The sequence below is a fragment of the Phyllostomus discolor genome, chromosome 7, assembly GCF_004126475.2.
Source record: "Phyllostomus discolor isolate MPI-MPIP mPhyDis1 chromosome 7, mPhyDis1.pri.v3, whole genome shotgun sequence".
Classification (NCBI taxonomy): domain Eukaryota; kingdom Metazoa; phylum Chordata; class Mammalia; order Chiroptera; family Phyllostomidae; genus Phyllostomus; species Phyllostomus discolor.
In genome coordinates this window covers 7,677,065-7,702,683 of record NC_040909.2, presented here as the reverse complement: position 1 = coordinate 7,702,683, position 25,619 = coordinate 7,677,065, and the positions used below count along the sequence as shown (strand labels likewise).

At 35.5% G+C, this 25,619-nt stretch overlaps 1 protein-coding gene across 1 annotated transcript in view; it reads left to right on the top strand.

Annotated features, from left to right (window-relative positions):
• The window catches only part of TOPAZ1 (testis and ovary specific PAZ domain containing 1), a 52,022-nt gene that overhangs the window by 11,897 nt on the left and 14,506 nt on the right, over positions 1–25,619 (top strand). The window contains 13 exon segments of the mRNA XM_036031509.1: positions 1,471–1,532; positions 2,207–2,334; positions 9,896–9,963; positions 11,826–11,962; positions 13,767–13,852; positions 14,572–14,697; positions 16,433–16,496; positions 18,290–18,441; positions 18,649–18,741; positions 19,843–19,958; positions 23,003–23,069; positions 24,209–24,383; positions 25,054–25,154. Of these exon segments, the coding sequence (XP_035887402.1) occupies positions 1,471–1,532; positions 2,207–2,334; positions 9,896–9,963; positions 11,826–11,962; positions 13,767–13,852; positions 14,572–14,697; positions 16,433–16,496; positions 18,290–18,441; positions 18,649–18,741; positions 19,843–19,958; positions 23,003–23,069; positions 24,209–24,383; positions 25,054–25,154 (1,375 nt within the window).

Below are 25,619 nucleotides of genomic sequence, written 5' to 3'. Positions count from 1 at the left end.
AATGACCATAGAATTTATCTTCTGAATTGGAAAACTTTTGAGATGGAAATGGGGAGGCATTTGTAATTAATATGCCAGGATAACAGGCATGAATAGATCATCTTAGATAAACTAGAATTCACTAGGAGTTTGAACTTTATCCTAAGAGATACAGGGATTCACTAAAGGACTTTCAAGTAGCAAGAGAATCTGATTAGATTTACATTTTAAAAATCACAGCTCTGTTGCGGAGAATAAATTAACAGGGAGCTATTGTAATATTTATATCAAAAGGGCATGAGAATTTCCAACATAAGTGGGAGTGGATTTGAGAGCTTTAGAAAGTACAGATTTATTAATTACATGGGAGTGAGGCCAGTGATAGGGGTTAGGGATGATAACCTGGTTTCTCTCATTTTAAAGAGGAGTATTACAATTCTCTTATGCAAAGGGATAGGATTGGGGAGGGGTGCTGGTCACGAGGCCAAATTAAGACATGTTGAGTTGGAAAGACGTTTGAAATAATGAAATGGAAATATTCCAGTAGACATATGAGTCCGAGGAGGTATGAGTTGGGAAAGAAGGTATGTTGGGGGAAAAAATACTTCCTGTTTTCCAAAGACTTCGAAGAATGGTGTATATAAAATGTTGTGTTCAGTTTTTATTTTTCTGGACTATTTAGGATAGGTTTAATAAAACCCATTTATTAAATGAATAAATGGTGGGATTATGAGTGTCTATTATATCTTATTCTATGTACTTTTATGTATTTTTGTCTAAATTTTAAAAAATGAAATAGTATTTGGCCATTTGTTTTTGAGTGGCTCTTATAGATGTGGTTTTCATTTGTTAAGCCTATGCTATTGGCTTTAAGAACATTGTATCTCATTTAATCCTCACAATAACCTCGTGGGTAGGTGGTATTCTCACTTTACACATATGATTAGACTCAAAGAAGTTAAATAAATTCGCCATAGTTAACAGAGAGTAGTAGAACAATATTTAAACCCAGGTTGGTCTAACTCTGATCTCCATAGCTTTAACCTTAGAACCATATGTTGTCTTCAGTGACCATAAAAAAATAATAATAAAAAAATTAAAAAAAAACAACTTCAAACTGCTCTCATATCATGTACCTTTTACATTGGCAATAAGACATACATACACATACTTGAGAATAGAAGTTAAACATTATCTTGTATTGGTGTGATACTTGAAAAATTTTAAAGGCTTGGTATATGTCATCAAATTCTCTCTGAGTAACAGAGTTTGAATGGCAGCATCCCTAAAAATTGAAGCGCATGGAGTTGAAGGACCAAATTAGAAATCTACTTGGAAATGCTGGGTTCTGAGTCCCTCTCGAGTTCTCTGTCCTTGGAGGAGAACTCATGTTCACCAGCTGCTAAGGCTAGTATTATATCCTGTTTGGAGAAGTAGATAGTTCTGCATAGAGTATGTTATAATGTTTAAGCTCTGTTTGCTTTATAATAGAGAACTCCCTGTACTGGATCCTGGATTGGCAAAGTCAGAGAACTGTGCTTCCTTACCAGCAGGTAAAATTTCACATCTTCAGTATATTCAGTATCAAAGTATCTATTCAGACCTCCATTCAGGCCTAGTCAAAATATATTCATTAAAGGAAGCTTTGCATTTTAGAGTCTGTTACAACATATGTTTATAGTTTGTCAGTTTTTCTCATTTAATTGCCTGGTTGGCAGATCAGATTTTGAGAAATTTTATGTGATTATTTCATAAATACTTTGTTAGGCATTATCTACAAAATACAAATAATTGACCTTAGCAATTTTTGTAGTCTTATTTTGAAATTGAAATATATATGTAAGTTTTATCACATTTTAAATCTGAGTTCTTTAAATTTTTTTCATAATTAACATCTAGGTCTTTAGAGAAAGTAATTAATTTGAAAGTTAATTTTACTTTGACTTTAAAGTTTTAAAAATATATTGAAAATAGCTAGACATGATCAAGAAGGATTCTTAAATTTATCTTGATATGTCTCAATTTTGTTTTACTGCCACTTTTTTATACCATATAAGAGTTGTTTGATAAAGAGGAATAATTGTGTAACTTGCTGAAAACTCTACTTCATATTTTCACATTGGACTTTAAAAGACTGTGAATTCTTTCTCATTTGTAGAATAATCTTTGAAGGACTTGGTTATTTTGTTGTTAGTAGTTCCTACAGTTGAATATTATTTCTTTTCAGCAGATGAGATAAAATTTGATTTTAAAGATGAAAGCATTTCCTTAGGAGAAGTTACTAATAAGACCTCTCAAAGTGAAAAACTGGGAGACTTCAGTGAACACATAAAAAGTTCAGACTTGGATGAAAAGGTACTAGGGAATATTTTGTGTTTTCTGATTTTTGGGTTTAAACAAGGGTAATACAGAAATTCATCTTAACAATGTCATCAGATGAGTGTGTAACTGCTTTTTATTGACTAAAAGAATCATATTCTTTGGGCCAGGGGATATATTGCTTAATGATTTACATGAGCACAGTGAGAGGGTTTTAGGAACTTCAGATTTATAGGACATAAGCCTGACCTACCATTTTCTGCTTTTATACAGTTTTCTGTGTATTTTTAGAAATGCTTTCTTAGCAATATTATATTTATGTATGGATATGAGGGGGGACCCCCCAAAAAACAGAATTATCTTCTATGGAGTAGATCCCTTGTAGCACAGGCTTCCCCCGCTAGGTGAGTGTTCTAGGAACCCATCTGTATCAGTGTACCAGCTGGCATTGTTGTGAGAAGCTGTGTTGGCTTTTTTGAAGACATTCAAGCGTTTGCCCATTTCATGATAGGAGGTGATTTGTGAATGCACCTGCCCACGCCGCACTGAGTGTTTGGCTGTTTTTGACCAAAAGTGGCATGACCCCCACGCCCAATCTTCCCTATTCACATCTCATCCCAAGTGACTTTTTTCCTCAAAAGGAAACGTTTTGCCAATGTGGAAGAGGTAAAACAAAAACAGCAGAAGTACTAAAAGGCATCAAAATCAATGAGTTCAAAAACTGTTTCGATCAGTGGAGAAAATGTTTTGATAGGTGTATTGCATCAAATGGAGAGTACCTTGAAAGTAACTGAAGTTTAAACACATAAAAATAAATACACAATTTTTTATAAATAAATTCTGGGATTTTTTAGTCCCCCTCCATATATATTTATTTTGTGTGTGTGTATGCATATATATGAACATATACATATATACAAACATACAAATGTGTATACATACTCATATAGTCTTTTCCAGAGACCTTATTTTTTCTTTTTTCTGTGTATCAGTCTGAATTCATATGTAGTGATTTTTAGGTTTACCATGGTAGTAATTTGTTAATGATTCTAGTTTTGAGTCCTAGATAGTTAAAATGCTAGTGTACTTTTACTTTAACTTTTTTTCATTTTGAAATAATTATAGATTCATAGGAAGTTGCAAAAGTAGTACAGAGAAGATTTGTCTACCCTTCACATAGTTTTCTCATGATTAATCTTAAAGTATAATACCAGAAACAAGAATTTGATAGTACAATGAGTGTGTGTGTATGTATAGTTCTGTGATTTTATTAAGTGTGCATATTTTTTTGTAGCCACGACTGCAATCAAGAGAATTATTCCATCATTACAAAGATCTCCCATAGGTTACCCCTTACTTACACCTCCCTCACTACCCCTTACATGCCTAACATTAATATGTTTTCAATCTCTGTAATTTTGGTGTTTGGTATTTTTGACAACCACTAATCAGTTCTCCCTTTCTATAATTTTGCCATTTCAAGAATGTTATATAAATGGAATCATACAGTATGCAACCTCTTTAGATTGTTTTTTTTTCCACCTAGTGTAATCCTCTGGATATTCATTAAGTTTGTTGCATGCATCAATAGTTTGCTCATCTTTATTGCTTAATAATAGTCTGTGATATGGCTTACCACGTTTATTTAGCTATACACTCATTGAAGGATAGCTGTGTTGTTTCCAGGTTGGGGCTATTACAAATAAAACTGATAAACATTTGTGTACAAGTTTTTGTGTAAACCTTATTTTTAATTTGCCTGGGATAAATGCCCAGGTCTGCAGTTGCTGGACTGTGTGGTAATTGCATGCTTAGGTTTGTTTTTGTTTTGTTTTGTTTTTTTAATTTATTTTTTTTTATTTCAGTCATTGTTCAAGTACAGTTTTCCCCCTACTCCCGTTCCAGCCCCTCCACCCAACCCCCCCCTTCCCCCCATTACCCCCACCCCTAGTTTTTGTCCATGTGTCCTCCAAATTTGTTCCTGTAATCCCTACCCATTCCCTCCTGAAATTCCTCTCTCTCCCCTCTGGCCACTGTGAGACTATCCCCTTTCAGTGTCTTTGGTTATATTTTGCTAGTTTTTTGTTTTGTTTTGTTGTTTAGATTCCTGTTAAAGGTGATATCATGTGGTATTTGTCTTTCACTGCCTGGCTTGTTTCACTTAGATAATGCTTTCCAGCTCCATCCATGCTGTTGCAAAGGGTAGGAGCTCCTTCTTTCTTTCTGCTGTATAGAATTCCATTGTGTAAATGTACCATAGTTTTTGATCCATTCATTTACTGATGGGCATCTAGGTTGCTTCCAGCACCTAGCTATTGTAAATTGTGCTGCTATGAACATCGGGGTGCAAAGGTTCTTTTGTATTGGTGTTTTAGTGTTCTTAGGATAGAGTCCCAGCAATGGAATTGCTGGGTCAAAGGCAGATCCATTTTTAGTTTTCTGAGGAAGTTCCAAACTGCTTTCCATAATGGTTGTACCAGTCTGCAGTCCCACCAACAGTGCACTAGGGACCCCGTTTCTCCACATCCTCTCCAACACTTGTTGTTTGTTGCTTTGTTTATGATGGCCATTCTGACTGGTGTGAAGTGGTATCTCATTGTGGTTTTAATCTGCATCTCTCTGATGGCTAGCGATATTGAACATCGCTTCATGTGTCTTTGGATTTTCTGTATGTCCTCCTTGGAGAAGTGTCTGTTCAAGTCCTTTGCCCTTTTTTAATTGGGTTACTTGTCTTCTTAGAGTGGAGTCGTGTAAGTTCTTTATATATTTTGGAGATTAAACCCTTGTCTGAGGTATCATTAGCAAATAGTTTTCCCATACAGTTGGTTCTCTTTTTATTTTGATACTGTTTTCCTTAGCTGTGCAAAAGCTTTTAATTTTGTTGAGGTCCCATTTGTTTATTCTTTCCTTTATGTCCCTTGCTCTAGGAGACAAGTCAGTAAAAAAGTTTCTGCGTGAAATATCTGAGATTTTCCTACCTACGTTCTCTTCTAGGACTTTAATGGTGTCACGCTTTATATTTAAGTCTTTTATCCACCTTGAATCTATTTTTGTATAAGGTGTAAGTTGGTGCTCGAGTTTCATTTTTTTGCACGTAGCTGTCCAGTTCTCCCAACACCATTTGTTGAAGAGGCTATTTTATTCCATTTTATGTTGCTGCTTCCTTTGTCAAATATTAATTGACCGTAGAGGCTTGGGTTTATTTCTGGGCTCTTGTTCTGTTCCATTGGTCCATGTGCCTGTTTTTATGCCAGTACCAGGCTGTTTTGATTACAGTGGCCTTGTAGTATAGTTTAGTGTCAGGTATTGTGATTCTTCCTACTTTACTCTTCTTTCTCAAAATTGCAGCAGCTATTCGGGGTCGTTTATGGTTCCATATAAATTGTTGAAGTGTTTGTTCTATGTCTGTGAAATATGCCATTGGTACTTTAATAGGTATTGCATTGAATGTGTAGATTGCTTTGGTAGTATGGACATTTTAATGATATTAATTCTTCCAATCCATGAACACGGTATATGTTTCCATTTGTTTGTGTCTTCCTTGATTTCTCTCCTCAGTGTTACGTAGTTTTCTGAATACAGGTCTTTTACCTCTTTGGTTAGGTTTATTCCTAGGTATTTTATTTTCCTTTTGCTATTTCAAATGGGATTTTTTTCTTGATTTCTGCTTCTGCTGTTTCATTGTTGGTGTACAGAAATGCCTTTGATTTCTGGATATTGAGTTTGTATCCCGCTGTTTTACCAAATTCATTTATTAGGTCAAGCAGTTTTTGGTGGAGTCTATAGGATTTTCTATGTACACTATCATGTCATCTGCAAACAGTGACAGTTTTGTTTCCTCCTTTCCGATTTGGATTCCTTTTATTTCTTTTTCTTGTCTGATTGCTGTGGCTAGAACCTCCAGTACTATATTGAATAGAAGTGGTGAAAGTGGACATCCTTGTCTTGTTCCTGTTCTTAATGGAAAAGATTTTAATTTTTGCCCATTGAGTATAATGTTGGCTGTAGGTTTCTCATATATGGCCTTTATTATGTGAGGAATGCTCCCTCTATTCCCACTTTACTGAGTGTTTTTATCATAAATGGGTGCTGTACCTTATCAAATGCTTTTTCTGCATCTATTGCTATGATCATGTGGTTTTTGTCTTTGCTTTTGTTTATGTGATGTATTACATTTACTGATTTGCGTATATTGTACCATCCTTGCATACCTGGAATGAATCCAACTTGGTCATGGTGTATGATCTTCTTAATGTACTGTTGGATGCGGTTTGCCAGTATCTTGTTGAGGATTTTAGCGTCAGTGTTCATCAGCGATATTGGCCTGTAGTTTTCTTTCTTTGTTGTGTCTTTATCTGGTTTTGGGATTAAGATAATGTTGGCCTCATAAAAAGAGTTTGGTAGTCTTCCATCTTTTTGGATTTTTTGAAATAGTCTGTGAAGGATAGGTGTTAGTTCTTCCTTAAATGCTTTGTAGAATTCTCCTGTGAAACCATCTGGTCCAGGGCTTTTGTGTGTTGGGAGTTTTTGGATTACTGCTTCAATTTCTTTTGCTGTTATTGGTTTGTTCAGGCTTTCTGCTTCCATTTTATTGAGTTTTGGAAGGTTATATTTTTCTAGAAATTTGTCCATTTCATCTAGGTTTTCAAATTTCTTGGCATACAGCTCTTTGTAGTAATTTGTTACAATCCTTTGTATTTCTGTGGTATCTGTTGTAATCTCCTCTTTCATTTTTGATTGTGTTTATTGGGTTTTCTCTCTTTTTTCTTGATGAGTCTGCTTAAAGGCTTGTCGATTTTGTTTATCTTTTCAAAGAACCAACTCTTGGATTCATTGATCTTTAGAATTGTGCTTTTAGTCTCTATGTCATTTAATTCTGCTCTGATCTTGGTTATTTCCTTCCTTCTGCTCTGGGCTGTCTTTGTTGTTGTTCCTCGAGTTCTTGTAGACGTAGGGTTAGGTTGTTTGTTTGAAATGTTTCTAACTTTTTTAGGTGGGCCTGTATCGCTATGATCTTCCCTCTCAGGACTGCCTTGGCTGTGTCCCATAAGTTTTGGGTTGTTGTGAGTTCGTTTTCATTTGTTTCCAAAAACCGTTTGATTTCTTCCCTAATATCATTCTTGACCCATTCATTGTTTAATAGCTGCATGCTTAGGTTTTAAGTTGGGTGACTGCACCCTTCAGATCACTCCCCTGTGGTAGCAGGCCGTTGAAAAATCTTTGCTCAGTTCTTTAAGCTGGACTGTTTGGAGTCTCCCTCACGTAGGTATAGTTCAAGGGTTAGTTAGAGATTTGGACTAAGTTTGTAAGCAGATTCTAGGGCTTCCTATCTCTGTTCCCAGATTCCCAGCTTCACTTCCCAGTTTCTGACTTTGTCCTAAACTCTGTCTTCTGGCTCTTTATGTCAGCAGGGCAAACTTTTGGCCTTGCCAAGTAGTTCCAACCAGGGCCTGCCTTCAGGAGTAAAGGCATAAAAACAGGAACATTACCCAGTGCCATTCCCTATTTCCAAGTGTAGACCTCCCTCCAAATTGTGTCTGTTTTCATATCTTTTCAGTGTTTTCAGACAGATTTTTTTATGTTTTATCCAGAGTGTATGTTGTTACCTTCAGGAGGATAGCCCAATAAGAGATATTCATGCCATTTCTCAGGGTGGACCTATTGTGTATTCTTTTTAATTTTATACAAAGGTTTGATCATACCATTCTTATCTTGCTTTTTGAAACTTAATGTACAATGAAGATTGTTTGTTTTCAATGTATGTAATGATGCCTTATTTTATAATAACATAATTATCCACTGTATGGATGTACTCTATTCAAAAGCCCCACTGTATCATGATGGACACTAGTTTATTTCCCATTTTTGCTATTTAATATTACTGCAATATGCATTCTGAGCATAAGGTGTTTTGCATATGTGCAAGCATTCTTTGGGTTAGTTCCTAGAAGCAGGACTGTCAGTAGATTGCTCTGATTTATACCTGCAACAACATTAAATGAGAATGCCAGTTTTCTTCCCACACTCACCAACAATTCTCATACAACTATAAACCTACTTTTGCCAATTCTGGTATGCCTTAAACTTATACAACGATATGTATCAATATTTCTCAATAAAACTGTAAAAACTGTAGTAAAAAATAAAATTCAAAGACTTAGAAAGATATAAGTAAGATATTAAGTGGTTATCTCTGCTTAAGTAATGGATGATTTCGGGGTTATTTCCTTGGTACCTGTTTTTTCCAAAGGTTTAACATTTGAGCATGTATAACTTTTTTTGTTGTTGTTGTGTTGTTCAAATACAGTGTCTTCATTTTCCTGCCACCACATCCCCTACCCCAGTTAGAAAATCACAATTCCCAAAACACCAATTGTGAAATGTTTCAAGTATAGCATTGTTTTAAAATACATATAAATATTTTTTATTTTTTATGTGTTTTTATTGCACTATTTTCATGTGACTCAAAAATTACCTAGGAAAGTTTTTAAAAATGGTACAGGTAATTAAGGGAAAACACTAGATGAATTGTAGCACATGCCGGGGCTTGATGCTATTTAGTATACTCATTCATTCTACTTTCTGACACAGAAGAGGTGGTCATTTTTTGATAAGATAAAAATTAAAAACAAGGTACAGAAAATACTCACTCTGAAGTCCGTACTAGTGCAGGTATGTTTTCAACTCAGCTTCCTGCCCAGTCATCTAGTTCTTTTACACGCATAGTCTTGCACTTTTCCCACAAGGTATTTATTGTTAGTTAAGCCATGACTCAGGTATCCCAGAGTGGAAGATACCCAGGTCCCCCTTCACCTCCCTAGGAGAATGATGGAGGACAGAGGACAGGTGGGGAGCAGCCAGTTCATGTCTTCCCAGGAAACGTGCTTCTGCCTGCGGTCATCCCAGGCGACACCCAGGATACAGGGCTGAGGGCTTTGTATGCACACTGGCACCATTTGCACATGGAGACCACCCGCTTTAGCAGTCATCGCCTTCTCACAGCAGTGGAAGTCCAGGTCGTTCTGCCAACAGTTCCTGGTCTGGTTCTGGTTGGGGAAAGCAGCTGTCAAGAGGGGCGGTCTGGTAGTACTTGACTTTGGTCATGATGTCTTCCACCATGTTGCTGACTGCCAAAGACACCCTTGAATCTGCTTGCAGCTCACTGTGACCCTTCAGCACAGATGCCTCCATCTGACCAGAAGCAAACTAAGACCTAATGCATATAAATACTTCTAATGAAAAAATAAATTTATGTTCGTAAGTACCACCTAAAAGTAAAAATTACTCAAAGCTTTTTCTTAATGAAAAGAAGCAGGAGTTTAATTGTTCATAATAATTTGAAATGTTGGCTTGTACAATTAAAGGCAGTATCAAAAACTGAGAAAATTAATTTATATTAGTTTTTCTCTCAAGCAATGGTGGAAATTCTGAAATAATATTCAGTGTTTGAAATAATGTACAGTAGAGTTGTTTTCCAGGTTGGCCATAAGCCAGTTGTTTAATTAATGCTTATACATTCTAATAAATCTGGTAAGTCTTGTAGTTTAATATGGAATACAGATTTTTTCACTTGTACTTTTTAACCATATCTTCGCAGTGCAAATTTTCAGATAAAGTGAGTGCTAAAGATGAAAAAGAAAATATGCATGAAGTTCTCAAAGGTCTGTAACATAATTTTTAGTTATGTAACATTCAAACAATTATTCATATAATTTGCCTTGAGTGTGCTTTTCATTCTCCACTGTATGTGCTTGGATTAGCATGCCATAAGCCACACATGGGCATTATTTGATTAATGTGCTAATTATACCTAGTTATCAGGGATATGTAAATTACCTTAATGCTGTCACTAAGTTTTTTGAGCCCTTAAAATATTTTTGAGGAAAGCATAAGGGATAATGATAAAATAAAAGAATAAAGAATGTGTATGTAACTTTTTAAAGTCAGAGTGACTGAAATCAGATGGAACAGCACAGTTTGCAGGTGTTTTACATGACTGCAGTGGTCAGTACTGAGAGTTACAGCACACTTACTAGAACATACACAAGTACCAAAGTTAGAGGCAGAGGCCATCTGATCCATCTTCCACACCCATCTTGCTGTTGAGGCAAAGCACACTCAGATCAGGTGATGAATATGTTCAAGTCTTTCATGTTAAGCCAGTGGTTTTTAAACTGTGATCCTTAGAGCAGCATCATGGGATAATTGTCAGAAAAGCAGATTATTGTGTCTCACCCCCAGCCTCTGGAGTTGGGGCCCATGAATCTGTGTTTCAACAAGGCCACCAGCTGACCAGACACATGCTAAAGTTTGAGAGCCATTGTATTAAGGAAAGGCCTTAGGTAAAAGTTAGATTGGCCTAGTAGCCCAGCATGGTTCATGACCATTTGGAGATTAGATCTTAAAGAAAAAGTGCCAGGGTTAACTTTTTTTTCTATTGAAAGCATTTTGCTTACAAACTAAAAAGCATCATTAGAGCCTACAGAGTTTTGTCCTCACTTTGGCTCTACCATATGGACCAGGAATATGACACGGGACAAGTCACTATATTACCCTGGGCTTCAGTCATCCAATCCAAAATAAAAGAATTTGACTAGAGATGCTTTAACCATCTGTAAAATTTCATAATTCCTACTTCTTTGTTTTATGTTACTGCTTTGTTTTATTTGGAGAAGCATTATGTTGATTGCATATATCAATGATGTCCCAAGTTGGGGAGAGAAATAAATGTATTTTGTATTTTTTTTAATTAAACTCTTACTGATGCTAAGTTTCAGCTGTTATTAAATGTGGGCCCCTCTTCTTACTTACTGTTATTCTCTTTTGGCCTGAGGAACCCCTGCTGAAAAAGCTTACTAGAATTGTTTTCAAGATAAAATATCATAGTATCTAAGTAATCTTCTAAAAAGTAAATTCATTTCTATCTGTCAGTCCTGATATGCTTCCCACCCTCCCCCTTGCTTAAGTTATTTATTTTTCTAGATAAATGACTGCCAGGTTGCTTTTCTAAAATTGGTTATATAGAATCTCACGTATTAGAATATAGTCAAAGCTGTTTAAATCAGCAATCTAGAACAATACATTTTTTACCTTCTTCCCAAAGGAAGCTCTGAAGTACATGTATAAATTTAATATGTATACTTGTCCTGAAGAATAATTTATAATTTACTCCTTTTATTGCATTTTTAGTAGAGTAATTGAATGATCTTTTCTGAATTGGAATGCTAGGCCAGTTATTCCTCAGACGTTTTGTCTGGCATGATCAAAAATATTTTGCTCTAGTTTTAATCCATCACTTCATTCCCACCCATACCGCAGTCATTCAACAAGCTTTGGTTTTCTAGTTAAGAAGGCAGAAGCAACCTGTTAAAAATACTGACTAATCATAGAATGATGATAGTGTGCAGCATAGTAGATAGCATATTCATAGCATTAGGTTGTGTTCTTACTTAATTTGATTCTCATTATTTTGATGTTTTTCAAATAAATTTTCAATTTTGACTCTGGTTTTTCTACTCACACAGCAGAGATTCTAAAAACGCAGAGGTCATGGCTGGTGAATGGCAGTTAGCAGCACTGGGCCCAAAACCTCGGTGCTTACCGTTGCCACCTTTGAATCTAAATGCTTATCAAGAAAACACATTACGGAAGCCGTGGATGAATGGTACTGTTTTCTTAATAAACAATTCTGGCCCTGGTTGGTATGGATCAGTGGATTGAGCAGAGGTTTGCGAACCAAAGGGTCACTGGTTCAATTCCCGCTCAGGGCACATCCCTGGGTTGCAGGCCAGGCCCCCAGTTCGAGGTGTGCAAGAGGCAAGCAATCAATGATTGTCTCACACATCAGTTTCCCTCATTCTCCCTCCCTTCCCCTCTCTCTGAAAATAGATAAGTAAAATCTTTTAAAAATAAAATAAAATGAAATTCTGTTGATCTTTGATATATAGAAACTATATAGGAGATTTTTCTGCCAAAAACAAAAAAGTAAAAAAAAAAATCAACAATAAGCATAGAATATGTTAAAATTAAAGATTTTTACACCTTTACTTAGTACTTTTGATGGAATAATTTCTGAAGTATTTGTGTTTATGTGATAATGACAATACAAGTAAGTTATAGGTTATACCAAAATTCCATATTCTTATTGAGTACTTAAATGTACTTTAGAATTTGTGTCTGTTCTTTCGATCATCTATACTGCTTTGATAAAAATAAGCTAGATTGGGGAATGAACTCAGAAACAATGAAATCTCTCTGTGGAGCGCACACTAACTCTTGTGTACCTTCCCACTGCTGACCTAGTGCACCTGGTGTTATGTGCTACAGCAGCAAACCCGCAATAGCCACGTGTTTTGTCCTGGAAATCCACGTGTTTCATATGAAAATGACTGAAAAGCTATGCAGCAAAAACGTTAGCTTGCTCCAATTATATCTGATGCTGCCAAAGTAAAATGAAATTATTTAAATAAAAAGTTTGTTTTATCTTTAGAAACAAGTTTTCAGTGTCCTAATATTCATTTTAAAAGACCAACATAGCCCTGGCTGGCGTAGCTCAGTGGATTGAGTGCGGGCTGCGAGCCAAAGTGTCGCAGGTTCGATTCCCAGTTAGGGTACATGCCTCAGTTGCAGGCCATGACCCCCAGCAACCGCACATTGATGTTTCTCTCTCTCTTCCTCCCTTCCCTCTCTAAAAAATAAATAAATAAAATCTTAAAAAAAAACATTAAGGGGCATGATGCCTGGTATATTCATCAGCTCAGGCTGCGATAACAAAATACCATAGCATGGGTGGCTTAAACAACAGAAATTTATTTCACATGATTTGAAGGTTGAAGTCCAAGATCAAGTTCTGTCAGGGTTCAGTTTCTGGCTCTCTTTCTGGCCTACATTTGGTTGCCTTCTTGCTAAGTCTTCACAATGCCTTTCCTTTGATGCGTGTGCATAGAAGAAAGCAAGCTTTCTGGTGTGTCTTCTTATAAAGACACTCTTTCTATCAAACAGGGCCTCATCCATTTGACCCCATTAAACCTTATACTTCCTTTAAAAGCCCTATTACCAAATAAAGTCAGATTAGTGGTTAGGGCTTGAACATACGAATTTGAGGGGGCACAGTTTAGCCGAAGCACCTGGGGTTGTATCTGTAGTCGTCTTCCCTTAGAAAAGCTTGTTGTGTGTAACACTTGCCTGTTTAACTTAGGGACAGTCATTTGAGTGCAGTGCTCAATGCTGCTGTGTAAGGCTTGTAAGACAGCATCTTAGCTTATAATACTGGAACTGCTTAAGGAGCACCCAATATGTAAATCATCCTGTATTCCACAGGAACACTCCACAGCAGCACAGTCTGTGAACTGAGCATGAATAGTCCAAAGTGAAACTTGAAAGCAGATAGTAGTGGTCATGTGTTTCACTGTATGAAAGAAATGAGTTGTGACCTATTGGTGTGTGATGTCATTCTCAATCATTTATAGATTTCAGGTTTCCAGGAAAACATTGTGTCCTAAAGTTGCAGAATCCTGAAACCTGTGAAATATTTAAGAGGGAAAAGACTGTAAGGGTAAGACCCCATTTTAAAAATAATAATTTTATACAGTACATACTTTGGGCCTTTCTGGTTGTATTTCCCTATCATTTCAAGCGACTCGAGACATTATGTGGATTTTTGAATCGGGATTGGCGATAACAGGAAGAGAACGCATAGTGGATTCAGATGATTTTCGCAAGTAACATAAGAGGTTAAAAGCAGAAGAGAGGTTGGATATCCAAAACAGGAAACACAGGGCGAATATTCCCTGTGATGAAAGGGAATAGTGATGTAGAGCCGTTTATGGGAGAAGTTCGTTGTAAAAAGCTTGAGTTTGTCATTTGCCTTTTTCTATTAATTTGAAAAGCTGAGGAAAAATTTTGGTTCTAATAAGTGCATTTGAAATATGCATATTGTAATAGAATTAACTTTTTATGAAAGCAAACGGCATGGGTACACAAGAAGGAAGAGGGAATATATAAGCTTTTTTTAAAGGTGCAAGCAAACAATAATAACTTTGATGGAATATTTTACAGTAACGGAAATTGCAAAAATCATACAGCTTACTTTAATTTATTTCTTCATTATTTTTTAAAATGTAAATTGTTTGAAGTTTTATTTTTTCATAAAGTCAGCAATTTATCTTAATACTGTTTTAGGTATATATTTCCGATTGCTTCAAATGCTTTCTCACTTGAATATAATAAGGGTTTTACATTTAACACTGAAAGGGAATTTTTCCTATTTTCTAGGTGTTTCAGAAGCCCTTTGGGTTGATGATACCCCCTGGATATTGCAAATTTCATTTTAATACAGTACGTGGCTGTGAGCGGCCACAGTGTAAGTTTGCTCATGTGCCTGAGCCAGGGGATGAAAAGGTAAAGTATGTAGAGTCTTTGAAGTAGTGAATGTTTTAATAACCATCTCATCATACATTTTAATTTAGATTTTCATTGACCCCTAATAGAGGAGCTTTGCCTGACTTTGTGCCTTATATAAATGAAATCATACAACCTGCATTCTGCTGTATCTGATTTCTTTGCCTTGGTATTTTTAAGATTCTTTTTTTTCTTTTACTTAATTGTGGACCTTTCTTGCTCATTGCTATGTAATATTGAAGTTCCATTATGTGAATATATCGAAGTATGTCAGTAAATATATGTTTGATGGGCATTTGGGCAGTTTCTAAATTTGGTAATTACAATAGTAATGCTGTCAATGTTATGTCTTATGTCTGGTGAACATGTACACATTATGATGGGTTATACTTAAAACTGGAATTGCTGGGTTATAGGGTCTGCATAGGTTCAACTCTAGTAGATAATGCAACACATTCCTAGAGTGGTTTTACCAGATTGTACTCTCACCAGCAATGTCTGAGAGTTCTGGTTGCTTCATATCCTCCTGGTATTATTGACCTTTTAATTTTAGCCTTTCTGATGGGTGGTAAGTGGTGCCTTCCCTGATGATTCATGAAGCTGAGCAGCTTTCAAAATCTTTATTGGCCCTGGACAGTGTGGTTCACCTGGTTGGAGCGTCGTCCTATAACGGAAATGTTGCAGGTTCGGTCCCAGTCTGGGCACATTTGATCCCCAGTCGGGGCATGTGCTAGAGGCAACCAATCAGTACTTCTCTCTTGCATCGATATTTCTCTTCCTCCCTTCCTCTCTCTCTAAAAGCAATGGAAAAAATGTCATTGGGTGAGGATAAAAAAATAAAGAATTAAAAAATCTTTATTGAACATGTGGATATCCCCTTTTTGGAAATTCTAAATATTTTGCCTATATTCTATGGGATTGTCTTTTTCTTATCCATTTTAAGAATTCTTTACATATTCTGGAATCAAGTTCTTTGTTGGATATGTACAATATATTGCAGATAACTGTTACTACTTTAAAGGTTGCCTTTTCTCTCTCCTAAAGGTATGTTTGATAAACAGAATTTCTTAATTTTTTTGCCCAGTTTTATCAGTTTTTCTTTTATGTTAACTTTTTCCATCCTATTGAAGAAATCTTTGCCAAGATCATCGAGATGTTTCTTTTTCCTATAAAAGTTTTATTGTTTTATCTTTTGCATTTATAACTCTAAGCCAAAGTTCAGAAGTGATTTTTATTTGTGATGTGAGGTCAAGATACATATTTTTTTCCCATGTGGATCCCCAGAATACCTAACATCAGTACTAAAAAGACCATTTTTCCCCTATGCACTGAAGTATCACCATGTCATAAATCAGCCAATTATATATGAACAGGTCTACTTCTAGGTGCTCTGTTCTAACCCACTGGTAAGTGTGTTTACCCTTGAGTCAATAAATGGTTATTTTTTAAATGACCTAAATAAGGTGTCTTTATTATAATGTTCAAGGATTTTCTTCCCTTCTTCAATTACTTGTAATTTTGACTCCATTTCCTTGACTCTTTCTTTGACAGAACTTCTCTAATTAGGGCTTTTATAATAAAGTCAGTATACATTTCAAATTAACATCAGCTTTTTTATTCCATTGCTTTAAGTTCACTTTAGAAAATTGGTATAAGCATAAAGATAGGATTGAAATTTGTGTAATTTTTATGAAAAATAAAAAGGTAATTTTTAATTTTTTTGCAATCTTTACAGATTTGCATGGATGTGTTTAAGAAATATATAAGTATCAACGAGCTGTGTTTACTACAACGTGCAGGTATGACACAATGGAATGATTACTATAAATTCATTACTTTGTTTCAAACAGTGTGCTATTAAGTCTTATAGTTTGAAAGTAGTTTAGTATTTTTAAGTGGGAAAACCAAATGCCTCCCCCATTTACTAACGTGACTTCCGGAGGATTTAAAGAACTAGTACCTTTTTTCTTTCCCTTCATTTTTCTTTTTTTTACCTTTGAGAACCAGACATTAAAGGTGAGGATATTCAAAACAATTGAATATATAGGGAAAATTTTTAAGTGATCACACATGCCCAGGGAAAAGCTCAGAAAAGACCTGAGAAAACCTCAAGTTTACATTTCAGGCAGATTCTCCCACAGAGACAGCCTACAATAATGATGAAAAAATTTTAAGTTTAAAAACAGTAACAAAAAAAAAAAAAAACAGCAAACCCTGAGGAAGGGAAAAATCTGAGCACTATTATTACCAGAATAGTACATTCAAATGCCCACTTCAACAAAAAGTCATAGGCATACAAACAAACAGAAAAAGGGTGGCCCATTCAAAGGAAAACCTCAGTCAATACACATTTTCTCTGTAAAAAATCTGATAACAGATATATTAGACAAAACAACTGTCTTAAAGATGCTTAAAGAACTAAGGAAGACATGGAGACAGTCAAGAAAACAACATATGAACCAAATGGAAATAGCAACAAAAGATTTAAAAAACCCAAAAAGAAACCAAAAAAATTCTAGATCTGAAATGTGCAACAATTGAAATGAAAACCTCATTAGAGGGATTTAAAGACGGATTTGAGCAGACAAAAGAATCAGCAAACAGGAAGATAAGACAATGGAAATGACCTAGTCTGGAGAACAGAAAGAAGAAACATTGAAGAAAAGTGATCACAGCATAAGGGATCTGTGGGGCACCGTTAAACAGACCAATATACATATTGTGAGACTTCCAGAGAGAGAAAGGAGCAGAGACAATATATGAATAAATAGCTGCTGAAAATGTCCCAAATTTGATCAAAGTCATGAATATAAAATCCAAGCTTAACAAACTCCAAGTAAGATGAACTCAAAGAAACTCATACTGAGACACATTATAATCAAACTCGCTAAAACCAAAAGCAAAGATTCTTAAAAAACAATAAAATCATCACATTTAAGAGCTCCTTAATAAGATTATAAGCAGGCTTCTCAACAGAAACTTTGGAGGCCAAAAGGCAGTGGGTCAGTGTTCAAAATGCTAAAAGAAAATATCTGTCATCAAAGAACCCTATATCTAGCCAAACTGTCCTTCAAAAATGAGGGATAAATATAGGTAAAAGCTGAGAGAGTTCATTTGCTTGCATGGTGAAACAATAGGACCCTAGGCAGTAAAAGTTTATATATAAAACATATATACAAATACTTATGTTGGTGGGGTTAAAACAACAAGAATGGGTATGTGTCAAAATAGTCTGTATCCATCCCCAAATTACACAGTTTCTCACACGTGACTAGGCCACTGCCTGAAGGGAACTCTCTTGGGAGTTCATATTGAGACCATGATGTAGGAGGCAGTTTGGACCCATTTTATGTGAAGGGCACATGAGTTAGCTTCCCCTCTAGTTTCTGACATGCCTGGTGACTTCACATGCCATTGTCATTAACTTTGGCTTTAAATTATTTTCATCAGATATTTCTGATACTACAAGTGTACCCTTAACAAAATGAATTTCTACTACTCAGTCTTTAAATAGAGAAAAATTATCCGATTTAGAAAAGGTGAATATCTTAAAACTAGTAAATGTCTTTAATATATTTTTTTTCACCTTCAGTAAACATATTTATGGAGTACTACAGAAAGTTTCCTCCCGGCATACACTTTGATTTACAAGTGCTGAATGACCTTCTGAATTCTCTGCTCAAGCATTGTTTATTGAAAGAAGTGTTTCAGGTAGTGAACCTCAGCATAATGGTTAAAATGCTGGTAAGTAACCTGAAAATATATCATTGTTAATATTTTAAGTTAATTCCTCGATTATAGTTCTAGTTTGTATAATTTAGCCGTTAAATTTCCACGTTTGTTGAAGACTTCCTGGAGGACACTTGTGTTTTCAGCATAAACAAATTTGAGATACCTAAAGTGTACTGAAAGAAGACATGAAAATGAGTGTGATTTTTTTGTTTTATCCAGCCTACTGTGAAAATATTACTAGAAATATTTGAGTATGTGGCAACTATGAAATTAAGGAATGCTGTACCTGCTTTAATTGATATCCTTTGCAAGGTATGATTTTATTTTATCTCTTTTAGTTTCTGGTAGTGAATAATCAATGAAACGAAAGTAATGATTTAGAAAAATGATTTGCAAGAAAATAATCATTTCCACTTATACTCTTAAACTGCCTTTTATTCACTTTCTTGATACCAAAGACTTCTATTTTCTGGAATGTTTATTTTCTCCTGAAATAGAGTTTATAAACCGGCTCCAATGACTGATGGGCCTTCCCCTTAAATAAATAGTTCCAAACACTCCGGATGGCTTCTTTCTGATTCATGAACTATCCTCAGGTCTACACTTGAAAGATGGTTCCAGAAAATTCTCCTCTTACAAAGATTTGAGGTCATTTCTAACAGAAATACATGAATAAATATGTGAATAGAAAATCTTGACCAAAACAAGAAAGTAAATAGAAAATGGTGGCTAGGAATTAAATTTTATATTTGGCATAAACAAAAAAATTAATGTCTCTCTAAAAAATATTAAAAGTTTTTACTTTTGTTGAATACTTCCTGTTATTCGGTACTACCCAGCCACCCATTTCAGAATAAGCCTAATAGCAGGAAAAACCCTCATTTTCTTTAGGAAGCAGCATTGAAACTACCCTAGCACCTGAAGAAATATTTCAGTGAACACCTCTAGTTCCACATGACAAAACTGGACAGAATTACTTGCCTGGAAATGTTTTTAATAATATATTACTGATGACCCCTAGTAGCTGTAGCAGACGCCAGCTGTACACTTCTCAGGAAGTTCTCACTCAGGGATAAGGTGTGCATCAGTGCTGTACTAAAAGACAGAATGAGTAGCAAACAGCAGGTAAAGTGACAAAATTGTTGAGGCAACTTGGAGAACAGGAAGAATATTCAAGTGGCATACTCAAATTATTTATTTTTACTTTAAATTCTTGAAGTAGGGTGTCTTCTTGTAGTTCTCAAATATTAAAGAAAATACGGCTTAATTTTTTAAGGAGTTTTAATTCTACTTGCCTGTTTCACTTCCATCAGTCTCTTAGTTGTTTCACACATACTGGTTTTCAACTCTTTCATATTTTTATAAGAGTGACTACTGTAAGGCTAAAGAAAAAATGTTTTTTCTCTTCTGCAGCTTGTTAAAGCTGGGATGGTGCTTGACCCAGAACACTTCAACTATATTGTTAAGCTTTTGTACCAAGTGCAGGCTTCCAAACAAGAAATAACTGCAGTTCTAAAAATGAAACCCAGGTAAGAAAAATTATTAAAATTAAGACTAAAAATATGTATGTTTGTGGGGGGACTTATAAAGGATGAGGGCAAAGCATTTATCGCGGTTCACGTGTCCAGACCTCTGGTTGCCCGCTGTAAGCCCTTCTCCCATCTCTCGCTGTGTCTTAGTGGCATTGTCGCTGGTCAGGCTGCCTCTAGCCCGCCCTCCTGGCCAGCCTCACCGTATCTTTCTCAGCATCCGATTGCATCTCAGTGCCCATCAAGTGTAAAAGGAATCTCTCATATCCTCTGGTTTACAACTTAATTCCATTTAACGCATTCTCTTATATGTATATAAATTACTTTAATTCTTTTTTCTTTCTCACCCTCTTGTCATGCTAGCTAAAAATTATTTTAATTCCTCTCCTTCCATTTTCTCTCTCACTGCTTACTTTTCCTATTCAACTTATGGGCCTCCAAAGGTCTTCAAAAAACTATGATAATTGTAAGAGTAGTACCATAATATAGCTGTATTGAGTAAAAGGAAAGCCATGGTTTTACAAAAAAAATTTATTAAGCTGTACATACATAGAGAAAAGTCTCCAAATTATGTTATTCTTCCCTTGAGCCATAGACTGAAAACTTGACATTTTGGGCAGAGACAGCTATGGCAGAGAGCTCAGATGGCTGGCAGATGTCAGTCCCCTACCAGATTCAGTGGTGGCTGGCACAGGGGAAGTATATGCATCCCAGTTCAAGCGAAGCAGCAGTACCCTTGTGCCCAGGACAGCTACACAACTCCGCCCTTCGTGCAATAACTGGGAAAAGGTTGTCTTGGTATAGGAAGACTCCAGAATAAACCAGCCTTTGTTTTTAAATTTTCAGTGATGCAATCACACAAATATTTTTACAGTTTATTTTACAGCCCCTAATTTTTTTGAAAATTGTATCCTCATATGCCCTGCCCCTTCCTATGCTCCTGATTCAAAACAATTGTTTAGTATTTTTTCAGAGGTAGTAACATTGGTGACGTATTTGATGAAGGTAAGAGTAGGCAAATAACGGTAGTTAGTTAAAGGGTATGGATTGTGGTTGGGGATGTGGACCCAGCCTCAAGGCAAAAGAAAAAAAATAGTGTATTATTTTATATTTGAATTTCTCTGACACACTTTGAAATAAATACCCTCTTCTGGGCTAGGGAAATTAGATTTAATAAACACTCATACTTTGATTTTTATTATAGTTTTTAATTAAATAGTTTATAGTTCTTTTGGAAAGCTTTCACTCTCAGTAGATAAGGCTGCTACAAAAAATTCTAACATTTATATTGAGGACATCAGTGAGAATATAGGTGTGTCTATAATCTACAAAATTTGTTAACATACATTTAATGGCTTAAAAATTTATTTTGAAATAATTTGGATTTACAGAAATATTGGAAAAATTAGCATAGAGACTTCCCATGTACCCTTCATCTAGCTTCCTTTCATGTGAACATCCACCATAATAAAAATGCACTTACTAAAACCAGGAAGTTCACTTTGGTACAATCTATTAACTATAGATCTCAGTGCATCATAGGAGGTGCACATGGTATCACTGTCTCCTATTGCTGGTTAAGTTTACCTTGAGCACTTAGTTAAAAATGTCAGCTGCCAGTCTCTACACTGTACAGTTCCTGTTTGTCCCTTTGTAGTTAATAAGCATTTCAAGGGAGAGACTTTAGCATTACCCAGTGTCCTGCCTCTCCTCGCTCCCTCATGCATCAATTTTAGTATTCATCGGTGGATCCTTCCTGCAGGTTGCTACTCTGGTATTTGCCTAGTCGTGATTCGGTGTCTTCCCCATTTCTTGTATATTTATTAGTTGGAATTCTTCAGTAAAGAAGAGCTGTCCCTTCTCCTACATTTATTTACTTATTCAGTTAAATGATCTGCCTTGTCTAAATTGTATTGGCTCATACCTCTGATACAATGTTGATAAAGCCATCTTAACCATTTTTAAGTGTACAGTTCAGCAGTATTAAATACATTCACATTGGGTTTAGAGGGAGTGAGGGGGAGTAGTGGGGAGAAAATACAGATACCTGTAATTGAACAACAATAAAATAATTTGAATTAAAAAAAATTAACATCTCAAACAAATAAATAAATAAATACAATCACATTGTTTTTACAACTATCACCATTATCCATCCCCATAACTCTTACATCTTACAAAGCTGATCTGTTTGTTAATATTTTATCAATATTTTTACATCACCATATGAGTAATATTGTTCTACAGTTTGTCCTGTCTCTTATCTAGTTTAGGTATCAATGTTATACTCGCTTTATGAAAGGAATTAAGAAGTGGTTCTTCCTATTTAATGATCTGTAATAATTTGTAGAATGTTGGGACTAATTACCAACACTGACCCCGTAGTTGGCTGTTATACCCTCTTCTTTCCCTTTTTTCTTCTTTTCCTCCTTTCAGTTGCCAAATGGTACTTATCTTTTTCACTTTGGTCTTTTATTCTCTCCCACAAGCTTTGCATTTCAGGTTGCCTTCTTTAAATCATATAAACTTTTTAGTTCCTTCTGTGTGGTCTGCATTCTGCCTACCCAGAAGCTTTTATTCTTTTTAGCATTTTCAAACTTAGTGTGGACTTGGTTTTGTAGTGGTTTTGTTATTAGATCCTTCTGGTAGTTTCCCTTTTTGGTTCTTCCCCACAGACTTTTTTTTTTAATTGCTTTGTTTTTGTTTTGGTCTGACTTTGCTTGTTGGAGCAGTGAGGGTGGAGTGGGAACTAGAGATCAAGTGCTGTGATTTAATATTTTTTCTCTTTTTATTCACAATTATTTGAAGCTGCAGTTTTGTGTGGAATTTACTTTTTTTTTCTCCTTGTTGCCTATGGCCTGGGGAGGAAACAATGTGAGGTACATACTTAAGAAGTTGATTTTTTTTAGCTCTAAAGAATTTTTTAGTATATTAATGCATTCTTTTCCCTCCAGTCTCTTAGGTATAAGCTGTAAAATAAATGAATTGGGAGCAATGATGACTTTCGAGGTGCTCAATTAATTAACACTTTCCTATTGTTAAAGGTTACAAATGAGGCAATTTAAAAAGAACTGGACCTGTGACTTAGACTCAGCCTTGAATGAAGTAGAGGTATGGCACTTATTTTTTAAATAAATTGCTGGCATCTTTGCTTAGAAACTTTGATTAGTAAGTCCATTTTAGGAAAAGTTTTAGAAATGTGGCCGTTACATTGGAAAAAATAATCAAGGAAAAGAAGTTTACTTTTTTTAAGATTTTATTTATTTATTTATTTATTTTAGACAGAGGGGAGAGGAGGGAGAAAGAGGGGGAGAGAAACATCAATGTGTGGTTGCCTCTCACACACCCCCTACTGGGGACCTGGCCCACAACCCAGGCATGTGCCCTGACTGGGAATCAAATCAGCAACCCTTTGGTTCACAGACCAGCACCCAGTCCACTGAGCCACACCAGCCAGGGCTAGTTTTTTTTTTAATACTTTGAGTACAAACATAATTTCTAGAATTGTTGATTATCCTAAAAATAAGTCTGAAAATGATTTGTTAGTTTCAAAATTAACTTATGTTAAGATGTAATATTCTAAAGCTTAGCCTTTACTTCCTGTCGTGGGGCAGGCTCACTCAGCTCAGTGCACAAGAAAGTTGACTTAGTTGTCGTGATGCACGAATGGCCATGGTATGTGAAATGATGGGGAAAGCCAAGGTCAGCGTGCACTCACCCAGCATTTAGAGTGTAAGAAATACAGGACTTTCAGGATGATTTTACATTTTAACTTAAGATCATTTTTATACTCATATAGTACTTGTTGGTCTAATCTTAATTAGTATTTACATTCTTTAAACAATTTTTGGTTGGTTGGCATGAAAAACTATTGCTTAGTTTATAATAGAAAATAATAGTAAGTTTACTGAAATTTACTTTGTAACCCCTTTTGTAGAAGAAATTCCATAAAGTCTATCTCCAGTGTCTAGTTCAGGTTCAGGGGTGACATCATAAGCACAGTAGGAACTAGGTAAAATAAATGTACGTTGCCATCTAGAACCCATTGCTCTGCACTAGTCAGAAAAGCAAACTGTACAATAATAGCATGTTACTGATGTAACACTTGTTAGTAAGTTCATAGGCTTGGCAGAGATTATGTCTTATTCATTCCTGTGTGTCTAATGACTGCGTATGCCTGCTCCATAATATGTTTGCATAAATGACAGCTTGCTTTCTTTTTTCTGTTTTGTTTTTAACAATTCTGATAGCATTGTAAAGAAAAAAGTGACTGGACCAAATTGGGAAATTTATACCTTAAGGTAAAAATGGGCTGTGAAAAATTTGCAGATTTCCAGAGATTTTGTACTTGTATTGCTGAAACACTAACAAAAGACTATAAAGAAGAGAGACCAGTTGTTCCGTTTTGTGAGTTTGCTGAAACAGGTAAAGTGACACCGTTTTGGTCTGAGTCTTGTGTGTCAGGGTGACGTAATGTTCATTTAACAGGAATGTCAAGCTCCTAGTATTTTCCGCGTTGAGGATAAGTTAATACTACAGGTTACAGACACGTCTTCTGTTTTTAAAATATTTCCACTTATTTATTAAGTTAGACTAATGATATGAGGTCAAATATTGGTATTTTAATATCAGACGTTTCATGTTCTTATTTTTCTCTTTATTCAGATTGGTAAAACTATTGCTAGCAAATTATACCGAAGCACTTGAATTTTTCAGTCATTGAAGTTGTCATAATCTTCACTATTTCAAGTCACTAAACTTGGTGTATTTTTGAGGCTTTTTTTTTTTAAACATGAGCTCTTCACTGCTAGATTCTTTGTCTGGGATCGGCTAACTTTTTCTGTAAAGAACCAGATATTTTAGGCTTTGCACACATCACGTATATTTTGTGTCACAAAGTTTTGTTTTCTTTTCAAACAACCCTTTAATTTTTTTTTAAATCATAGTTCACAGGTTAGATCTAAAAACAGGCCTGTGGGCTATAGTTTGCCGACACCTGGTATCTGTGGCGTATCAGTAGTTCCATATTAACTTGCCTTTTCATCATTTTATGTGACTGTTTCACTTTCTTCCATATGCCTGCTTTGTGTTCCAGTTAGCAAAGATCCACAGAACAGTGAAGTAGATAAAACTTTGCTGGGAAGAATTGGAATCAGTGCTATGTACTTCTATCACAAGCTATTGCAGTGGTCCAAGGTAGGTCATTAAGTTTTTGTTTGGGCTTGGTATAGAAAGTGTTAGTTTTACATTTTTGAACAGAATATGTTGAGTTAGGAATTTGCTATTAATCATCACAAGTGACAAAATGAGTCCCAGATTAGTAAGTGAATTATTAGGTGGTATATTAGGCCTATGTGGAAAGGAGGTGGCATCCGACTGGCTACTAGGAAGAATTTCAGTGGAGGGAACACTTAGAAAGCTGTGCTAAATGTCATATTTATTTGAAGCAACTTTCAATTCCAAATTTATTTCACCAGTGCCTGACTATCCATCAGTAGACTTGTAATTTTGCAAGAGTTCAAGATACCTTTTTAAAAATGAAACCAGGATACTCACAATTAATAGAACCCCTTTAAAAAATCACTACTTCCTAGAGTGCTCTGGAACACTACATACTATGTATCTTGATGTCTACCTTTGAGGTTTAGCTCATCGTAGAAG